This window comes from Lygodium microphyllum, chromosome 21 (genome assembly GCF_053477565.2).
Source record: "Lygodium microphyllum isolate KBCC chromosome 21, Lygodium_microphyllum_v1.1.10, whole genome shotgun sequence".
Lineage (NCBI taxonomy): Eukaryota > Viridiplantae > Streptophyta > Polypodiopsida > Schizaeales > Lygodiaceae > Lygodium > Lygodium microphyllum.
This window is the reverse complement of record NC_141155.1, coordinates 41,392,298-41,414,697: the sequence shown is the minus strand read 5'-3', so window position 1 is coordinate 41,414,697 and position 22,400 is coordinate 41,392,298. Positions and strand designations below refer to the sequence as shown.

At 42.0% G+C, this 22,400-nt stretch overlaps 1 protein-coding gene across 2 annotated transcripts; it reads left to right on the top strand.

The window, feature by feature from the left end:
• Nucleotides 1–1,166: 1,166 nt before the first annotated feature.
• Nucleotides 1,167–9,132, top strand: LOC148017927 (syntaxin-132-like). Of its 2 annotated transcripts, XM_087661718.1 has the most exons (14): nucleotides 1,167–1,344; nucleotides 1,892–2,020; nucleotides 2,161–2,217; nucleotides 2,330–2,378; nucleotides 4,838–4,926; nucleotides 5,061–5,134; nucleotides 5,278–5,320; nucleotides 6,067–6,127; nucleotides 6,426–6,451; nucleotides 6,588–6,665; nucleotides 6,858–6,938; nucleotides 7,896–7,992; nucleotides 8,139–8,204; nucleotides 8,290–8,427. In XM_087661718.1, exons 1-13 carry the CDS (start codon nucleotides 1,324–1,326, stop codon nucleotides 8,177–8,179), a joined length of 846 nt encoding a protein of 281 aa, XP_087517844.1. In that variant the 5' UTR covers nucleotides 1,167–1,323; the 3' UTR covers nucleotides 8,180–8,204; nucleotides 8,290–8,427. The 2 variants fall into 2 exon arrangements, with proteins under 2 accessions (XP_087517844.1, XP_087517843.1); XM_087661717.1 differs by lacking the exon at nucleotides 7,896–7,992 and having other exon boundaries at nucleotides 8,290–9,132.
• The last annotated feature ends 13,268 nt before the right edge of the window (nucleotides 9,133–22,400 follow it).

Below are 22,400 nucleotides of genomic sequence, written 5' to 3'. Positions count from 1 at the left end.
TTCTTCCTTCTTCTTGTACTCCTCCATGGATGTCGATGTTCCACAATGCTTCAAATGTTGGGTTTTGGAAGATTGGGTTGGAAAGGATTGTGGAGTAGCTTGCACAAAGGGCATCCCCATTGATGTTATTGGGTTTGCAGGGGCGGGGGGGGGGGGGGGGGGTGGGGGGGAGAAGAGGTCCACAATTTACCATCATTGAAGCACCTAATGAATCAAAGGTGATGGGCATACCTATACATTGGAGGTTGAGATTTTGCTCATGTGGAGACATATGCTTGTTTTGCACCTTCCCAATTTGGAAACTAGGAGATGTGTGTCCATGGGCCATATTGGGCAGCAAGCTAGGAAGCTTAGGGAGATTTCACAATCGTTCGGACATGGTTCTCATATAGGGGCACGTACTTGACTTGTTACACAGAGGTTTCTCTAAAAATATGTTCGTGGATGCAAAAATTGACTAGCCTGACTTGCATGCCCAAAACTTTTCTTCACCTATTTTTGGCGCATAGGGGTTTGAACCTCTAACATGGCTGTGAAACAACATTTGCACAGAGCAACTTGCCAATCACATTTTAATAATGAAATGGATTTAGAAAAAGTTTGGACTGGGTAAATACACAGGCTCCCGCTTTTCAAGGGAGTTCCCTTGGTGTCGGCATTTAGCTTGTTGCACTATCCATAGATGCAAAAATTGACCGGTTTAACCTACACACCCAAAACTTTTCTTCACCTATTTTTAGCGCACAGGGGTTTGAACCTTTTATGTGACTCTTAAACAACAATTGCACAAAGCAACTCGCCAATCATATGTGGAAAAAGTTGTGCAGAGTGTGTGAAACACAAAGCTCCCATTTTCCAAGGGAGTTCCCTGTCGTGTTTTGAAACAGGCCTTAGTTCCATCGGAGGGAACACTATCTCATTCGTCAAGGCCAGCTCCTTCGAACCTTCAAATTAATTTTTAGTAGTTTTGGGCACGGGGTGTCAACCATGGGCGGGCATTGGGCGCATGCGTCATCGAGACATCATCATCAATGTATTGGAATTTGGGCTACGAGAACGATTCGATTCATGTTCGAGTTCGCTGTGTGCCGTCACCCTTCGTGATAAAGGTGACATAGATAGAGAGAGACACACACCCACGCCCAGAGTCAGAGAGAGAGAGAGAGAGAGAGAGAGAGAGGAATGTGTCCTTCAACCGATCAAGAGAAGTGCAACGCTTGAGACATCTGCCGAAGCATGGAAAAGGAAACCTAGGGGAAAGGGAGAGACACAGTGCAGCCTCTCTCCCTGCCGGCCAGGCTTTGCCTTGCCCCCCCCCGTAACATGAACGACCTTCTTGAGGCGGTAAGTGCCGGAACTGGTTTTTCTTTCTCTCTGCCTGAAGAATGTGCTCTTTGATTAGAATGGATAGGTCTTCATACATCTTAGATACACATTTTTGTACAGTATTTGATTGAGCAACCCTAGTACCAAATGGTAACATCCATGGGCCTTCACGCTCAGGCATTGCGTAATCTGTCTCGAGGCAAAAAATTCTTACCTAATGAAATGTGTGACTTTGTATATGCATGCACGCTGTTTTTTTGCGTCAAACTCCTAAGGCATTGCCATTTTTGGCAAGTATTTGCCTTCTGTCAACAGTAGGTGTTTGATATTCAAAATGCTCAAAACGAGTCTGTCATCTTACACAAACCAGCTCGTTCTGCGATTCTAATGAGAGGACAGTGGTCAAAGTTATCTTGCTGGCGCACAAAAAATATTTGTATTAGTTTGATTTCTGTGCATTACATTTGTTTGACTATATATATCTCTTCCGAAGGTTCTCTCTGTAGAGTGGTATGCGAACATTATTCTTCAGCCATCTAATCTAATTAACGTGAGGCTTTAATAGGGAGATCTTGAGCCTGGAGATGAAAATATCATTATAACCGAGGATGGCGAGAGAGATATTGAAGCAGGACCTCCTGTTGTTCCTAGCCCTAGCCTTACAGATGGAGGACTGCTGGATTTTTTTCAAGAGGTTAGGCACAATACAAAGCATTTAAGATATGAGTATGACTTGATGGCTTTTTGCACTTATGTAACAGTAGAGTTAAGCAGTACTTTAACTATCAGTGTATCTGGTTTATGCCTTCTGAAATAGAGAGACGTGTTTCTCAGGTGCAGCACATCAAAGATGACCTGAATAAGTTACAATCTCTTCTAGGACTGCTGCAGGTCTGGTTCTGCTCCACTCAATTGTCAGGTGCGGTTGTGTATCAAATAGCATGATTCACTTGATAGATCTCAATGCAAGCCATTTTGATAATCTTCTGTCATACGTGTGTAGATGGAAAATGAGCAGTCCAAACGTGTTACAGACACAGCCTCCATGAAAGGTTTGTATTTGTTTTCTTTTCATTTGTACCTAGACTAATCACGTGTCACCCTCAGAAATGGAGCTCACAGCAGTTTATTCTTTAGTTGATATTCCAAGTAAAATCTATACGGTAGATCCATAGACTTTGACTTAAAGAGGATATGGTTAACAGCTCAGCAGACATTACGTTTTCCAATTGGTGGAACTAAACCTTAAGATAAGAGGCCAATGCAAGAGATCGGTATATCCTAGAGGAGCAGTTTGCTTACCTCCTGCTTGTGAGCCCTGCAAAGAGTTAGAGACATTAGGAACTCTGCACTTTAATCTTATGATTGGGCATGTACAGTTACACTACATTTCATTTTCAGGTAGCCATCCTTCCGGTCTTCAGTTGTTAGCACCATTTGCATTGTACCTCATGCTGGATTATTCTTTAGGCATCTCCATTGCAGCTTGCTTATGCTGATGAGCTCATTGTCTTTACTGGCAATTACCATCCTTAAGTCATGGCATTTTATTGCATCACGCTTCCATGTATATTCTGCCATGGTATGGTTGCTAGGACTTGTGCTCGAAGTTTTCTTAATTATGCATTTTTCTCTGCCATTGCTGCATATTTGGTGCTGTCACCAGAATTTTATTCAGTTTCCACCAGTTGGATTAGTTTTCAGCCATGTAGACAGACCTGTAAATCTTTGTTTCAGCCCGGATCAAGTTGCGCCAATTTGTATTTTTTCTATGGAGTTTTGTAGGTCACTGTCAGCAAGGTGGTTGCATTCAGCATCTGGAGCTGCCAGACATCTGCATTTTTGGCTGTGGAGGAGCCACCCAAATTTGCATTTTGTGTGGACAGTCACTGCAAGAGCAGCATGATTTATATGGTTGGGTGGACAGCCACCTATTTTGGCATCATCCATCCTTGGAGATATCCATTTTCCAGCTCAGCTATGGTTTTATTCGATGAAAAATCTTCCACCTCATCCTCCCGTGACCCACTTCCCATTATTAGGGAGAGTTTCCTAGGCTTTCTGTTCAGGTGCCATCCATTCATGTTTTTGTTCTAAACATCCTAGAGGATCGGAAACTCTATTTCTTATGGGAACTGAAGGCTGAGGCCATCCTCAACTACTGTGACTTGTGGGAGTTTGCTGTCAGCAAGCCTATTCCATGCCCTACTGCCTTTAATGACCATGATAAGTCTCTCAATAGGTTATCATTGTGGGTTTGGATAAACACCTGAGCCAGGTCTTTGTTTTACTTCAATTGTGTATTTTTGGTTCATATATAATCTGAAGCAACCCTGTTCAGCCCATGAGATTCTGGCATGGTTTTTGAGCCTCCAATCAGACTTGCATTTTCACTCATCGAGTGAAACAACTTTGCTTGACCCATGAGATTTTGATATGCTTTTTGAGCCTCTATCACTCAGTCACCTTGGATATGTGGCTACAACAGTTGCATTTTTAATCCTCCAACCGTGAAAGGCCACATAAACAGGATGGAGCAGTCATGGAGTGAGACTTTTATCTTTTAGGAAGGACATTGCATTGGAATGCACGACAGTCAATCTGCACAGCCATCTTCTTTTCCCCATGCATGATGTCTTTTAGTCCTGTTTGCTAACCTCATTGCTGCATGGTCCCCTGGTATCATGCATGTAAAGATTGAAAGTAGCAGAATCAAAACATATTTGCAGTTGTAAGGGGAACCTTGTTATCCAGGTAAAATAACCTTGGAGTACCATCCTACAAAATATATTTACTTTCTAGGTGTATGTTGCTTTTCAAATTAAGTGATGTCACGTCTAAAGTGGGCTTTATAACTGCCCTTATTTATAGCAGATGATGTCACTCGTGCTGGTCTGTGCATGACCTTTTCTGTTTTATTTGTTCTTTCACATCTCTCTCTTGTTTTGTGCCTTGTCTATGCATGGGAGTCTTCATCTATGTTACACATGTGGCAATGTAGCATTCCTTACCCTTAGTTTTCACAAATGGTTGATATTCTGCAACTCCTTTGATTTTATGATGTGCTTTTTGTCGTCCATTTGTGCATACTGAGCCTGCCTAAGTAAGTGAGGTGAGGCTTTTAGTAATGAGTGTATCTGATGTACGTAATCACTATTTATAGCAACTCCTGTATATTTATACATAGCCTCAAGGAACCTCATAGTCTTGTGCAGAGTTTAACCTGGCTGAGTTGAATATAATGTCTGTATTTTCAATTGATGAAGTTTAGTTGCTGACTGGATTTTTGAATTAGCATTTAGAACTGCTGAAACTTGCAGATCACGTTTTCTAAATATGATTTCTATGCTATTGCTTTAATGATGTTCTATTGTCAGATCTTTATATGATTCACATTTAGATTCTCCTGATTCTCTCCAATTGTGGTGAAAATTTGACTAGTACTTAATTGAGACATCCTTTTGTCAGGATCACGTAAATACTAATTTCATGGATGCTTCATCTGATGCAGCACACAAAGAGAAGTTGGAGTCACGTGTAGATGAAATTGTTACAATAACGGGAATAATTAAACGGCAAATAGAGAAATTGGATCAAGATGTAAATACAGTACCTAATACTTGCCCCTTATATCTTTGCATGTATTTTATGCAAGGCTTGTGAATAGCTATTTAATAAGAAGGTTGATTCACAAAAGCATATAATTCGATCCTTTTTCTTGTTTCACTTTGCAGAATCTTTCCAATAGAAAGAAGCCAGGGTGTAAAGCAGGCACAGGTGTGGATCGTTCAAGAATGGGAATGACTGTGTAGGACATCTTTCAGTTTTTTGTTTCCCATTTTTAGGTGCATATACAGTGTTTGATACTGTCACTTCTTTTGCACGTCTGTCTGAAATATTTTTTAGGGGTGCATGATAATTTGTCTCAAAAAAGTTGCCTGGGCAATGCAGAAATTTGAAGATAAATCTGAAAGGACTGATATCACGATTCCAGGTTTGAACTATCTATTCATTGGCAGCAATATGTTTGGCAATTTGTGATAGAACTTACACATTTTCCTTGGTGTAGTAGTAAAAGCTGCACAATTTTCCAAAATGGAAATGTCTTTCTGTATGAGACTGAAATATGAAAATTCAAGGATCAATCTCACAGCAAAAGGATGGTAAAGTTGAGTATAGACTTGTTTAGGTGAAGAGACTTTTAAAAGTACTTCGTGGTTGTTTAGTGGTAGTAGTTTCTGAAAGAACTGAGGCAGCCTTGTAATTCCCAGGAGCAGACAGCACCTCAACGGCCTAGTTTTAAGACTCATGCCTTTGGATTGTTGTTAGACTTTACATATTTGTTTAGAGAACAGCATATACAATAATGTAGAACAAAAATACATAATATAAGACAATCAGAAGTGAAGATGTTACGGTGTAGCCACACAGGGGAGAAGAGAAGCACTAAAGGAGGTAGAAGGGAGAACTGTTGAATCGCTGGTGGTAGGAAGGGAATGGAAAAGATTAAAGGGGCACAGGGAATAAAATAACCACGGGCACAGGCAGCAAAACGGAGTGGAAGCTCTGTGTAAACTAAAGTACTTGAAGAGTATTCGATGATGAGCATGTTGTGATTCTTATTTTCTGCTTCTGGAAATAGACACTACCTTATGGCTTTTGTTGCATAGGTTATTCATATGTGATTTAATAGCCGTCAGCTTTTAATACTGGCTTAACATTGATGATCTGTTTACACAGCTCTTAGAGCAGCAATTCGACAACGAATATAAAGAATCAGTAAAACGAAAGCTGTTTGCAGGTCTTATTTCTAGTTCATTATTCTTAGCTCATATATGAAGGTCTCCCTTGTCTGCAGTATAAAGACATGAAAAGGCACAAATATGCACAAAATCATATCACGTTTTGTAACAATCAAATAGGTGTAAGAAATGAGTGCAAAATGGATCTATATTTATATGTTTGCGTAAGTGCACTCGCACATCTGTATCTGACATAAGTTGTAATGTACTACATAGCGTGAGTTTTGCTTTAAGGAAAACATTTATTCTTTAATGATTTGGCTTCTGCTGTCTTTGGTTGTGTCAATCCAAATACAGTCACAGGAGAAAAGCCAGATGATAAGGTTCTTTACCTTTGAACCCGAGAGTCAGAACTTTGATTTTTCATGCCGTGAATTGAACTAAGGCATTGTTTAATTATACTATAGAGGATATGTATTGGCCCAGCAAGCTTATCTGACATCCAATGTAATGCTCCAGCTGGTGGAAACTCTTATACAAACAGGAGAAAGTGACAAAATATTTCGGAAGGCTATTGAAGCTCAAGGTAGAGGGCAGGTTAGAGCTAACATTTTGAACAGCATGTTTACTGCAGGCACGCACTTATTTGGGAAGTTTGTGATGTGTAAGCACCATAACAATTTTCAACATTATTTAGATATTTTGACCTCCTTTTGATTCTCCACTCCAAAAACATTATTTAGATATTTTAACCTCCTTTTGATTCTCCACTCAAAATGAAATGTCCAGATTATGGATACATTAGCAGAAATTCAAGAGCGACATGAGGAAGTGAAGGATCTTGAGCAGAAACTACTGGAGCTACACAAGGTGTGTAATCTATAACTGTTCGACAAGGAACCATTGAATGCGATTCCTAGTGGCTGTAAGTGTATGTGTGGTCTCAGTCATATGGTGCTGATGACTTGTGTACCCATGAGAATCAAATCCTAAAGTTGAAATTCATCACGAGATTTTAGTGCTGCCAACCTGCTCCATCAAACAGAGGAGAGCTGCTTGTATCTTTTAAATGTGAAATTATGGCTTCTCTCTGCCAACCAATACCATACTCAGGCATCAAGCACTGCCTCAGGGCAACCACAATCAACAACAACAAACTTCATGAAAACCACCTTAGATTGAACAATGTATCAGAAGTGAGTGCTGCAAGACGGGCATGGGTATTCACGCTTGTGCAAGCGCAGAGAATAGGTTGAACATCATGCTTTATTTATTATAATTTGATCCTGGAGTATTAATCAAAGCGTTGGTTCTCATAGCTTTTTGGCATTTTTGTCCAGAAAGCAACTGTCAGTAAAACTTCATAAAAATTTGCTTGATTCTAACTCCTGCAGTATCACCCAGTAGAGAAAATTGGACAACGCATGGAGCCTAGATGTGGCTTCTAACGTATATAATGCATACTATATACTTCTCAGACCTGTTGGTGTACTGGGTAGAGCATCGCCTTCTTTTCTTTCTAAGAAAGTGATTTTTGTTAATCGAAACTTCGAAAAATCCTCGGGCATAATATGAAGTAGAAAATAAGCCCTACAAAGGTCTACAAAGAACATAAGAATACGAGGGCAGAGCAAACAGCCATTCTGGCGGGGAGAGAGAGAGAGAGAGAGGACATGATCAATGGAAGGTTTTGAAATGTTTTTTCACCGAAAAGGGCATTGCCTACAACCCTCTTTAGAGCAATTTTTTTTTTTTTCAAACCCCCTTATTGATCATCTCTCTCTCTCTCTCTCAATTGGTTCTCATCCGCATCAACCGTGGAAACAGATGCAGATGAGAGAGACAGTGCTGGCTCCTCATTCAACACTAGGCAGACGTTATTTATTACCAGTATCGATGAATTCAATTTGCAATGAGATACATGGTTTGGATATGTCTCTTCTTTTCTGTTAGTAACTGATACCCAGTATTATTCGTGGACACCTGAGATGAGCAACATGGTTTCTTTGCAAAAGCAATACAATGCTTGGGCCTCGTCTTACGTGGAATTATGACTCCTGTTTTTACCAGATTTTTCTAGACATGGCAGTGCTTGTGGAGTCACAAGGTGAAATGCTTAATAATATTGAAGATCAGGTACGATGGCATATACAAATCTTTGATCCGTTTTCTGTACTGTGTGGGATCAGTTCTGCTGATGAAGTCCATAGCTTCTTTTCAGGTAACAAAAGCAACTGAACACGTGGAATCAGGAGGCACATTGCTACAGAAAGCAAAGAGGTTGCAGAAAAACAAACGTTATTGGGTGATAATAGCTATCATAATTCTACTGCTTGTGGTATGTGTGATTGTTATTCCAATTCTGAAGCCTTGGAAGAGTGGACAAGCCTAAAGGATGTCTCCCCATGGCAAAAGAGGACAAGCACATCAGAGCCCTCTATGCGGACCATCTTCTCCTATTCGAGCTGCTCTTTATATTATATAAGGATTTATTTTTCTTCTTCAAAGTTGGATCATGCACTTGTTTCTTCGTTTGGGCCCTTATGTACTAGCCAATACATACCAGATGCTGAAGAGGAGAATCGAAAAATCTACAGCAGCTGGCCCTATATCCTTGGGGAATGTCTGTGCTGCATCGGGCGACTGTGAGCCTTTTGTAAACAACGCTAAAGCTAATACCATGTGGCCCTTTCAACAACCAAGTATGGATACCCTATATTCTAAGCATGGCGGATACTCGTGGCCATGAGAGAAGCAATCAGCACCTGACCTTCCCCTTTTAGTATTGGTTTAAAGATATACGTCTCTTTCTCTCTTTTTTTTTTCGTAAGAAAAAATTTTCTCTCTCTCTCTCCGCGTGCAAAATACTTGAAGGTTACAATAGCTGGATGAAACACTCCAACGATCACAGGTCAGAATAATAGAAGTCGAGTACAATAAAGAAGGTTAGAATACTAGAAGTTGGTTTTTTTTATATGTATCAAGTAGACCTAGTTATAAATGGAGAGTTTAGAAAAGAGTGACAATGAGAGGCCAACAGCTGACTTAAGGAGTCAAGGATACATTGTTTAAGGTTCACAAAATCCGAAAATAAAAGGACTTACATGGCTCAACTGTTTTGACTCACATTAAGCTTATGTTTCATATTTAGAAAACTTGTTTCATAACATGAAGTGGCTGAAATAACTCCATCTTTTATGCAAAAATGTTACTTGGGGTGGGATGCATTTTATTTTTGGAGGGCATCGCTTTATTGGCCACTTTACCGTAGAGAACTTTTGTTTGCTTGTAGGCATGCAATCTTTAGTGGGGTTTCTTTAACTTTGAATAACTCAAATTGCTCTAAACAATAGGTACAACTAAGTCATTGCAATCATAAGTCCTTACGAACAATGTTAAACAACATTTTTCAATTAGGAAGTTTGATAATTAGGTCCTATTTGCATAGCAAAACCCATGTATTCATTGGTCCTTGAGAAAATTAAGAGGCCAAAATGATCGGATTACATCTATTTACTACAAGAATTTGTTAGTGGTGGCGAGCATGTGTTCATTGGTCCTTCGGATAATTAAGAGGCCAAAATGATAGGATTGCATCCATTACTATAAGAATCTCTTGGTGGCACACATTATTTACTTCCCATGTGAATCAATTTTGGAGAGGCTTAGATGGTAGATACTTGTAAGAAACCAAACAAATTTTCTTTATAAAAAAGTGTGTTGTTTACAATAGCAATTATGTAAGGGGTTGTGTGTTAAGTATGTGACAATCCATGTTATCCTTTTAAATGTCACTTATAAGGCAAAATGTATTCAATAGATTAGCCATGTTTGTATTGGTATCTTTATTTGATCCTTGTGTCTTACTTATCCCTTGAACAAGGTGTCTAGTTTGTATTAAAAACACATACATGCTTATGCACAAAAGATATTTAGCATGGTTTTGTACTATTGTGATAAGATAACCTAAGATTTGTTAAGACTTCAAGCTCGATCTACTATCTTTGGTATGACGGTATACGGTGACTTGCATATGTCTTTCAAATGTTGTGAGCATTAAAAAGGAAGTTGAAGTAGATGTATGGAGTTGAAGCAAGATGCTTTGACATGGTTCTTGAATGTCATGAACAGTAAATAACTAGTAAATGCCTTCATTGCTACTGACTCTTGGAGACAGATCATTCTTGGATGAGGTCAAGATCATGTATTGAGTTCTATACATGGTAGCATAAGGTTATGGCATTTTGCAAAGTCTTTGGGATTAAAATACCTTGACAATGACTGTTTTTTTTAGTGGTTGAAATATACAGCAGGTATATATTGTTTTGTACTTGCAACAAATGTCATACTCTATGTTAGAGTGACTTGACTGGGAACTTATATGTAGAGATAAATCTTTGAGTTGCTGCAAGCGTTATGGGACATGTATGACATGTATACTCAATGTTTTTGGGCTTAAAATTATAGTTGGTTACTCACAGTTTACAGTTTTCAGACTGTATGTATTTACATTGGTATTGAGGTTGCAAGAGTTTAAGCTGAAGCAACTACATAGCATATGTATTGATTGTTATACCTATGGGTTAGACCACTTGTTTGTGGACTGTTTTGAGCTGTCATTGGGTTGAAATATCCTGGTTTTTTATTGCAATTAATTGCAAAAAACTATCATAAACAATTGAGGATTGAACTTGGTCAATCATACTTGTTGGCTTGTAGGAAGTCAAGCAGTGACTAAATATTGTCTGGTACAATATGGCTAATGTAGAGAGGACCGACAACATAACCCAGATAGTGGGGGAAAAGCTTAACAGTAACAAATATGCCATATGGAAGTTTCGCATGGAGGACTTCTTAATAGGGAAAGGCTACTAGGAGTTGGTGACTGGAGTGGAAGCTGAACCTAAGCTCCCAAATTGACCTACGGTTGATCAGAGACGATTACACCGAGCTTGGATAGAAAGAGCTTATAGAGTCTTGCATTGGCTCTCTTTATGTATCTCAGATGCCAGAAGATACAGTAGAAGCAGAAGTTCAAAAACATGGAGAGAAAGAGCAGATCTATACAGGATTATGTAAATCCAACCTCTTGTGCCAAATTATGTCAGCTGGCATCTGTTGGGTCACAGGTTGAAGATGAAGACATGGTTGTTGTGACTTTGAATGACTTGGGTCTTGAGTACAAGTCTTTTGACACTTTTGTGTTTGTGAGGGCTGAAATGCCTGATTTTAATGAGATGGTTGCATTGCTTATACATGAGGAGGTTAAACTTGGCTTGGCTACAAGGTCAAGCAGTTTTAAAAATAAGGATGCAGTTTTTTATTCGAATCAGTGCGGCCGTAGCAGCCGAGGTAGAGGCTATGGATCTGGCAGAGGAGGCTTGCAGAATGCATCCTATGGCAATAACAACCAACAGGTATCGAATGCAAGAGGTGGTGGAAACTTTAGAGGTAGGGGGAGATCTAGTCCTAGAGGTAGAGGCTCTTGGTAGCAGCAGCGCCCATCTGACAATCCCAATAGGAATAAGGATTGTCACTATTGCGAGAAGTATGGGCATATTGCCAAGGACTGCTGGAAGAAGCAGGGCAATCAGAAGGGCAAACAACATGGACATTTTGCTACGTCTAATCAAGGAGATGATTTCTCATGTGATAAACTATTTGCCATGCAGTATGTAAAAGGCAGGGCTGTTGAAAAATGCACTGATGATGCAGTTTGGTACATTGATTCAAAGGCATCGAACCACATGACCCCTCACAGTGATTGGTTTACTGATATGGTGGTTGAAAAACATGGCTATGTCTGTACAGGTGATGATACGCAGCATAGCATTGAGCATAAAAGCAAAGTGCCTCTTGTGGTTCATGATGGCAGAAAGAAAAATTTGCATGATGTATTGCATGTTTCTTTATGTAACATTCATTGATGACTTCAGTCGCTATACTTAGGTCTATATTTTAAAGACAAAGGATGAGGTGTTTGCTGTTTTTCAGCAGTTTAAAAAGCAGGTTGAAAAGGAATTTGACTGCTATATCTCTTGCTTGAGATTAGATAGTGGTGGGGAGTATGTGTCAAATGAGGTTGACAATTTTCTGGTTGAAAATGGCAAATGGAGGTAGCTTATCTGCAGCTACACTCCTCAGTAGAATGGGGTAGCTGAAAGAAAGAACAGGATCTTAATGGAAGCTGCTCGTGCCATGATGAATAAGAAGATGCTGCTCTATTATTGGGTTGAGGCTGTTATGACAGCCATGTATATCTTGAATCAGACTCCCACTGCAGGTATTCATAAGATGACACCGTATCTGAGAATCGGACAAAAAACTACCAAAATCGGATAGGTATCTAGAATACAAATTTTGACGCATCTAAACTTCCAGATTGACCCCAAAGGCTACGTAGAGCTAAAGGCACATCACAGATCCATCACTGGGCTAAAATTTAGAGCACATAGTTCAAAATTTGGCTATAAACGGTCCTCTAAATTGCGCAAGGTGTTTATCGTAACGGCCCTGCGGGCCGGGGGGGACTGCCCTTCCGGACCCCCGTAGAGGGGGCTCTGCCCCCTCCGCACCTCCCTCGAGTAGGTTGGAGAGAAAACACGCATTGTGACAGGTCCTCCAAATTGCACCCTAGTGTAGCAATGGCTCTACATGAGCATGGATTCTCCCTTGCAAAAGAGCAATCAAAAGCCCGTGCCCGAATAGAGGCAAACAGAGATCCTAGAACCTCAATGGGCCAATCTAGCCATCAAGGGCAAAAAGGCCACACCACGAGAACACAAAGACATTGTGTTCATACCATGTCTAGTCAGAGCGAAATGTGACATCAACAAGCTGCAAATGCCAAGATGACTAGACATGACACTCTTGACGAGAGATGTACCTTGAGCAACACTACATAGACAATGCAAGACATTGGTGGAGAATCCACGTCTGGGCATGCAAGTGGGGACTCAAGGGCATCTATCAGAAGGCTTAAATTTACAAGTCAGGACCCGGGAGATGAAGACATAGTACCACATGCTTATCTTAGGATCAAACTCACCACGAAAAGAGAGCATACTATCGATGCTCTGATTGATGAAGGAGCAGATTTTAACATCTTGACCTATGAATCGTGGACCGTACTAGGCCAACCAGAGCTCACATCGACTAGTGCAACTCTTAGCCCTTATGCGGGACACCCACAAACACTCATAGGGAAGTGCAAAATCCTTGCGACAATTGAAACAGAAAGCTTGCCTATCCTATTTTATGTTCCTCCAAATAGTGCTAGCTATGGGAAAGAAACCCTCCTAGGAAGACCCTTCAAAAGAGCGACCAAGTGTGAGGCCGACTATGTAGCACAGAGGATACACCTGACACTACCGGGTGTGAGAATAGTCACAACTTTAGTAAGGGTGATCTCATCAAACCTCGAGGGAAAGGCAAGAAAGGTGCTGACATAACAGTCAAGCTTGCTTATGAGAGCAAGGACTTGTTGGAAGAGTTAATACAAGCACAAGTCAAACAACGAGAACCAGTAAGTGAGGCCATGCCTGAAACAAGAAGGTCAAGAGACAATACCAAGGACGGACTTTGGACTTACAAATATCGTAGAAGGCCCCAAAAGAAGCCCAAGCCTTATAGATGCAGGCATCGATGGAGGGTCAACACAACGCTGCGATGGATATCCAAAGCATTGCTACGTGCTCAAGGATACTACGCAGGTAACCGATGGATTTGGGTACCAAAATCCCCTGCTAAACCGCCTCCATCAGTTGAAGGCCAGAGTGCATCAAAAGCAATGAAGCACATGAGGAAATCTAAGAAAGACTCTAGGTCTCGAGGCAACAAACTAGACATGATTATTCGAAGGAAAGAGCCTCAACCTAGCATGCTAAATAGACAGATTTCATATGTAGCCATTGAACATGCACAAAAATCATTAGTGCCCAAAGAGCCTTTGATTTTCCAAGGGGAGAACAAGTATCATAGGCACAACATTGCTCATGGCAAGGTTGCTCGCTCAACAAAGCAAATGACACGATCGTCTAATAGCCTTGAGCAAATCATTCAGTTAGTGCCACGCCCACCTATGAGTCCTAGGTCTCCTACACCCTCTTCCCCTAGATAGACACGGGAAGCACAACACTTGTCAAGTGCGGCTAGTCGATCCCAATCTCTACCTATATCAGAGCTTCCAAATGTCCAAGAGGTCGGACATGACACCCCCCTTAGCTCTCAACCTGAGGATATGCTTATGCAATCCACAATGGCTAGCTCAACTGATACTCGATCTACGCAAGTGAATGCTCTAAGAGCAATGACCACTTCCAATTGCCCTAAGGACTTGACACCACAATCCACCAATAGTAGCAAGTCCACTGAACTAGCTGCTACTACTGCAAATCAAGGATCACAACAGTCACAGCCCTTGGCCGTGATAAGGCCCCTTGCGGAACGTGTCTTTAGTGGTTTACCTATGAAGGAGGTGTCGCGATCTACCTCCTTAACAACTCCAGTACTTCAAAAGCGCCTAAAACTTGGGCTAGAGGAGTTAAGCACAGGTGAACGGATGGAAGAGCTAGAATTTCCCAAAAAGGGAGACAGTTGTACCCATGCAACTCGGCAAGGCTACTCTGCAGGCCACGACTAGGTCCCATGAGGACCCTCTAGAGAAGGGAAATGATGAGGCCCGACCAAGCACATCAACAGTCGATATAGCCCAGGGTCCTGAGACGTTAGGTAGCAGAGCCGACGGAAACATGCAGTACATGCCCCTCCGCCGGTGCACTACATGTCCACTCTTAAAATGTACGCTAAGAAACGCGGCCCTAAGTGATACCACCCTGGAGAAGGCCGAAGAATCCGCGGGCCAGGGGAGTGGACCCTCAAGGAGGCGCACACAATGTGGTAATACCAGTAGCATAAACCCCCAACGTACGCTCGGGGGCTAGATGCTCAAGGGTAGAAAAGGTAGCTCGGGATAGGGAAGAATTCAATGAACTATTTAAAGGCATTTTGGAAATGGTGGCGGCCCGAGACTACACCATTCATGTCCCGGCCGACATGTTCCCTGCCCAACCCCACGGGAGCCCCGCACCAGCAGAGCCCCAATCACCCGACCACTCAGACTCGCCCCGCCTCGTACAAATAGAGTAGCCCTATGTTGTATAAAGGCTTATTAAAAGCTACCTGGCCAAGACTCTTTGTCTTTAAATGGTTAAGTGTTGACATGTTTCCCAATTGTACGAACTTTTCATATTTGCGTTTCATGTATTTCACGTCTTTAGCAAAAGAAAAAGCTAATCAAGCGCAGGTGATAAATATCTAAGTCAACACCATAGAATTCAGATAAGTGATGTCTCCTTGCGTTGCACTGGTTTATTATCGTTGCGGCATATACCATGCATGTACTCTCATGAAGTGACAAGTGGATGTAGGATGGTACAGGTCTTTGTGCGAAAGTGTTCAATGCCCGATCACCGCAAGACCATCGACCCCACAAAGAGCCACGGCAAAGCCATGTTGCCGAAAGCAAAAATCACCCTTCCGACGCCCACATTGCATAGCCCAAAGCATACTCATGGGCTACACTCTCTTTCTGGGTCAAGCTCTATATATGGCTCACGATAGTCATTACCTCAATTATACCAACATCACGTGTGTTGCAAGGAGGGTTGCAATATCTCAAGTGTATCTCCCCATCTCAACAACTACTTCTCTAACAACGAGGCTAGGGCATAATCATCACTGTAATGTCCATTTCCTGAGCCTTCGAAGCTTGACATTTTCCAACCCATTGAAAGGCTGATGGCCTCAACATATTGTAATGGTTTTACTCAGGCAAGTCCAAAAAAAAAAAAAAAAAAAAAAAGGAGAAAAGAGAAGAGAACGAAAGAAAGAAAGAAAGAAAAAAACACAAGAAAAAAAAAACAACAAAGAAAAGAAATGAACGAAAAGACGCACCCACAATCACAGCATAGCACCTAGGGGTCCTCAAATTAGGTACCTCCAGTGACCTTGATTGACTGGCTCCATCCCTAGTCCCCTAGCCCTTTAGCATCACCCACAATTGTTCAGGGTACATCAAGGGCAGGACATACCTAGGGAGCTTGTCTCGCTTTTGGTTAGACCTGTCACCTTGACCCACTTACACAATTCCCTCTTGCACTCTGCCTTAATACCATTGCAATCAATTGTGGTAAGCACCGCACGATTGGCCATGAAATGTACACCGTCCTCATCAAGCAAGTCCAATAGCTTCTAGCTACCGAAAGTGCAGTGTCCCTATATTCAATTATGCTATGTTGTGCACTCACAATGCAAAGGATGTCTCATATACCTTCACGTGTACTTCTTCTCAACATGGACAACTTTGCTTCATCAACACATTGTTACGAGAAACTAGCCCGCGGTCTTCTAACTACGTAATATCTAAGTATGCACGAGCACTCACATAATATCTGCACCGAAGTATATACACAGTTTGGGTCCTCAAGTGCACGACAATACTCTCCGCTTGCTTAGAGTTTGACCTGTCTCCCAAACTAATCAAAATATGTCTTGTGCACGATAAAAAGACTAGCACTACCCCATAGGGAGAGACCACATGAGAGGTTTTCAATTGCAGGTATTAAAGACTCCAATGAAGGTGTCGTTTTCTCTTCATCAACACTCAATTCTGAATTCCTATCCTTATCACCCTGTAAGCCTGCCAAGAATCAGCATTAGAATCCCCAATAAACCGCCACTTGTACTCCATCAGTGCAACCCCCCCAAAGAACAGCCCTACCACCAACTCCCATTGCCCTACCACCTACCACTCAACCCACTAATGTGCCCCCAATGACCTTCCTCCCCACCACTACCAACACTCTGTCATGGCAACCACAGACGTCCTTGCCACCCACGTCTTCGGTGCATGATAAATGCTTGCTACCTACGACGGTGAGTGCTATGGGACTGGCACTCGTCTAAGAGGGGGGTAATGTTAACCCTCAAACGAACGAAGGTGGAAAATACAGAAAAGCTAAAGCAGAAGACAAAGAGAAAAGCCAAGGCAAAGAGAAACAGAAGACAAAGACGCACAAGGAGAAGAGTCCTAAATAAGGGAAAAAGGCGCACAAGGAAAAGTGCAAGTCAAAACTTTTGTAAAAGAGGGCAAGCGCATCATGGTTTAATTCAAGGAGCACTGGGCTCTCACCCGTGCAATTTGTAAATGTAGACGGGTAGTGGAAAGGAAGCGAAGCTAGGAAGATAGAAGGACAATGGGAAAAAGGGGCCTAGGCTGGCCATGTAAAAAAGGGGATAACCGCCCAAAAGGGATTTAGGGTTTTGTATATAAAGTTGAAAAGTGAATGAAAAGCTCATTCTTGTGTGTGGCAAAAAGTAGCTCTCCTCTTCTTCTTCTTCTTCTTGTTCTTGCTTGCTTGAGCTTGTGCTTGAGAGAGGGAGTGTGAGAGTGTGAGGGAGTGAGCGTGTGAGGGCAAGGGACCGAGGAGGAGAATCTCTCCATCTTCTCCTCTCTTCTTCTCTTCTCTTCTCTTGCTCGCGGCAATGGAGCTTGGAGCGTGGAGCTTGAGGATGGAGCTTTCTTGAACCTTGCACTTGGATCGTGGAGCTACCGGAGTGCGCGGGAGAGGAGGTAACTCGATCGGCATGGAGGTAAGCTCACTACACCCGTAGATATGGATGGCGTGTCGGCTATGTGAGAGATAGCCATTAGTGCTCGGCTTGGAATGCTTGAAACAATAAGCGGTCTGAGGGTCTTGGCGGTTGAGCGAAAGCTCCCACAGAGGTCAAGCGATAGGACTGAGACTAATAAGGAAGGACAGGGGAAATAAGAGCAATCAAGCAAAAATCAGGTCAAGGAAACCAATAAGAAGGTAGCATAGAAGAAAAAGAAACCACATGAAGGCCGCAGGAAGGAGAAGGAAGATTTTGAAAAAGCAAAAAGACAATCCGCCAAGGGGAGGCCGAGGAGAGAGAGAGGAAGAGGAAGCAGGAAGAAGAAGAAACAACAGAGCAAGTCAAGCGGGCTAAAAAGGCGTCAAAGCAAGAAGCTAAAAGGAGACAAAGAGAAGAGTAGGAAGAAAAAGAGAAACTAGAGGAAGAATACAAGAAGACCAAAAAAGAAAGCAAAGAAGAGCTGTGGAAGAAGAAGAGGAGTTAAGAAGAAAGGAAGAGGAGGACTTGGTCGAGGCCACACGCCAATCCATTGAGCAACAATGCCAGGCAGACAATCCAGAAGCCTGGAACCAGTTGAGGAAAGAAGGGCCTAGCTCTAGCGCGCAGGCACTAGAAGCCGTGCTACCCGCAGTCCTGGAAGGCAAAGGCAAAGCACCCCTCCATCCTGTCCCCACCCTCATGGAACCCTCCACTGAACCCACTATGCTCACTCCTAGTATCTCCACCAGCTTGGAAGTTTCCAACTTGGTGGCCTGGATACAATACTTCATCAGTAAAGAAATGGCCCAAGGGAAGAGCACGGAAACCATGACCACGGGACCAAAAAGGCCAGCCGCGGATGCAGAATTGAGACAAGACCAGAAGCGTCCGCGTGTGGAGGCCTCAACCACCCCCACCCATACAACAATGACGCCACCAGCCAGTTACGACGAATATTCGTTGAGCTACTCTCCCAATTGGAGAGGGCGAAGGAGAAAAAGAGAGTGGCGGTGGCTGAGTTGGTGGCAGAGAAAAAGTTAGTGGCCGCCTTCCAATTGGAGAAACCCGCATCATAGCTATGCAACAACAGCAAATATTTGACCTCAAGCAAGAATTGAAAGCAAAAGAAGACATGGAGGAAAGCTACAAACAATGGTTTGAGGACGAAAAGCAAGAACTTGTGCAAATGCAGCGGAAATATAAGCTCCTCCTGATGCAACATGGGGAATTGGATGCAAGAACCGCCACCATTGAGCAAATGATGGAGGAAGAGGAGAGAAGACAAGAGAGGGAGCAACAACGAAAAGAGATCGAGTCCATGACCGATCAACTACACCTCGGAAGGAAAGAACACGAGAATATGAGCAAAGAACTTAGAGCCCAGGAGCACTCATCATCTACCATTCCTTCTTTGTTTGAATCATCACTTTTCTCAAGAAGGGCCTAGTTGTAGAGTAAACTTAGATTGTTTGCTTTTGTAAATTGTTATCACTGAGCTTCCATGAGCTCCTCTTGTAGTTTTAGGTTTGCACCAGGGTTGTTTCTTAGTTGATTTTTCAAAAATTAAAAAATCCTTATCAGGTCCATTTTTTTCTATAGGCACATGATTGGTCATGCTAGGAGCTATGTGCATGCTTCTTGTCATCATACAAATTGGGATTGATGGTAGGATTTTTCTCTATATTTTTTTTTCTTCTTTTTGTCCTGCATTGTTCACTCTATCAGCTACCCTTGTGTAGTCATCCTTATTTTTCAACAAGGGCAAGTCAATGGTAGCAAGAATATTCATACAACCTTGCTCATCGTCAAGGCAAAGAATGTACTTCATGAGTGGACCATAGTTTGGTGAAATTTTAGGATTGCCATTCAATAAGGTAGATATGCCATCCATGTCAAGTGGTTAGGTCCTCCATGTGTCTATCTTGATCCTAACTATTTCCATGAAATTTTCAATGAACATTAAGAAATTATCCTAATCCTCAATTGCTTCTGCACTTCTCATTCAAGGTCAACCAAATAGGATATGAAAGTTCACTCCCTTTATGACAATGAAGTTTAATGAGAACGAGATTCCTACAATTTTAGTAGGCCGATCCCTTTATACACCAAATGTGTTCCATTGGCTAGTGTAGCATTAAAGAATGCAACCTCCATAAGTGGGTTACCTAAGGCTTGTAGAATTGCATGGCTGAATACTAACTCCTGCCCCCATGTTGAGAATCCCTTTTTGGGTAGAGTCTCCTAACACAATGATTAGGAGGACTATGTGCATCTCCATCCCTTACCAAAAGGAATTTACTTATAGAGCTCTAGACATAAGGGTTTAGGGTTAGGCTAGGTATATGCATGTCAATATTGTGGTCTTGTGGAATTGCTATTCCTTGCTTTAGTGGTTCCTCTATGCACTTATTTAATAACTCCCAGACTAGAGGGCTTTGCTTATGCAATTGTCCTAATGGTAGGGAGATCAACATTGAGGTTCAAGCAATTAACAAGCTAATACTTGCTTTCCCTTACTCACCTCTCAATATTCTATCTCTAGTGATTATGCCTTGACTTACGTTTCATTGTGGTACAAATTGGCTCCCCGGGGGATTCACCCTTCGTAAAAAGGATATATCACCTACTACTAAGCAAAGAGTTTTGAAGAACCCCTTATCTACGGTGTCGTATTGCTGTGCATTCGAGGTGTGAAAACCACCCAAAAGTTGTATGTGTGATTTGATACTTTGTACATACTTAGTCGTTATGTTTGCTCTTTTATTCTATGTGGGTAATATAGTGAAGAGAGGTTTGAAGCAAGAGGAAGAAACAAGTCGTGATGAGCAGACATACACGATTGCCCTTCAAGCCTGTGGTGCACTTACAGATGCAAAAGCTATTGTTTGGGAGGAACAATTGCCTCTACTTGGGTTTCTAGAAATTGGCCAGACATTGGATCATGATGCTTTTATGAGGGGTTATACTTCAGATGTCTTTGTTGGCAGTGGCCTTGTGAGTATGTATGGAGCACATGGGACCATACAAGAAGCAGAGAGTATGTTTATTTGTTTACCGTTTCGAAATGTCGTATCGTGGATGCTATCATTGTTTGTTGAACGAGGTCAAGGAGAGAAGGCATTGAATTTATACTGGTAGATGCTAGAAGAGGGTGTTGATCCAGACAGGCAGGCATTTGTAATAGCCCTTCAGGCATGCATAGTAGTAATAGAGAAGATGACAACACTAGAAAAGGTGACATGAAAGGGAATTCACTACCAAAGAGGATTTCCTAGAACCTTGAGAATATATGATTTGCAGGTTCAAAGCTGAGGCTTCAATGGACCATCAACCCATTGAAGGGAATAATGAAATGAATGTTCTAAAAACAGGGAATTCAGCAGCAGCAGCAGAGCTTTTGGAAGGAGCCTTTATTCTCAGATTAGTGCTTGCAAGATGGCTGCTAACCTTAAAAGTCAGCATCACATGAGCAGTTCTGAGAGGTCCTACTCATTAATCATTCAATACATCAGTTCATCTCATCCATATGGGCCCAGGCAATGGTTAAATTATGCTTATTTGTTTGCCGAGTTCTCCGAGTGTATTGGTTATGTTTTCAGCCAAGGTAGACCTGATTGTGGTATAATCGAACACTCTATTATAGTGGGGAATGTTTTCAGAATTATAAAAAAGAAGGAACCTGTGGAACAAGAGCTAAAAAAAAAGAGACAGAGATATATGTTGACTTTTTTATGTGAGATGGGAGGAGAATCACAAAGGGGGCGCAGGGAATCTCGGAATGGGAAGGCTAATTAGCTGATTCAAGAGCTAATTATGACCACGAATTGGAACGCCGTGGGAGGTTTTTTTTCGAGAGGCGTTTGACAACGAGGAGGGAACATGTTGAGGATCGACAGGTCATCACCCATGGAGGCGGCTTCCCTGGCTCTCGGGAGCTTCATCGTGGCACCTTCCATGCCTTTGGCCTTCATAAATCTTATCGCATTGTCATCTACGGCAACACTTCCACCATCCGTGGAATGATCAGTCAGGTAAAAAAACAATTGAAGGTGGAAACAGAGCAATTGTACAGGGATCGATTGCAACAAGCAGCTCAACATAAAGCCTTCAAGACATACAATTCCCTCACTTCCAACGAAGGGACTTCACTTTCTTCTTCACAATCCCTATCACAGAGCATCGGATTGATCAGGATTCACAGATCAAAGTGAAGGAGACAAGATGATGTAGAGGATTGAAGAAGGCAAAGAGGGAGAGATGATGACAGCGGCCGGCAGAGGAGGATCCGTGAAGACGCCGGCAGACTTTTTGAAGTCCATTCGAGGTTGACCTGTAATCGTAAAGCTTAATTTTGGTGTCGATTATAGTGGTATTTTGGCTTGCCTGGATGGTTATATGAACATTGCCATGGAACAAACAGAGGAATATGTTAACGGACAACTAAAGAACAAATATGGTGATGCTTTCATAAGAGGCAATAATGTTCTTTATATCAGTACCTCAAAAAGAACAATGAGTGAAGGAGCTTGAGTTCAGAAGTGTTGTACAGTGGAGAAAAACTAACCAAAAGAAATTGTGTATGGATGACATATTTGTTTGTTCCTTGTGCCCTCAATGAACAAGACTCTACTTGTATTATGCTACCTGCTGAATGTCAGTACTTGTGTCGTGTTAGAT

Excerpts from the sequence above, each read along its gene's own strand:
- LOC148017927 (XM_087661717.1), top strand. The coding sequence starts at position 1,324 with ATGAACGACCTTCTTGAGGCG. Across the intron at positions 2,021-2,160 it reads TGCTGGATTTTTTTCAAGAG|GTGCAGCACATCAAAGATGA; the intron begins GTTAGGCACAAT and ends CGTGTTTCTCAG. Across the intron at positions 8,205-8,289 it reads TTAATAATATTGAAGATCAG|GTAACAAAAGCAACTGAACA; the intron begins GTACGATGGCAT and ends GCTTCTTTTCAG.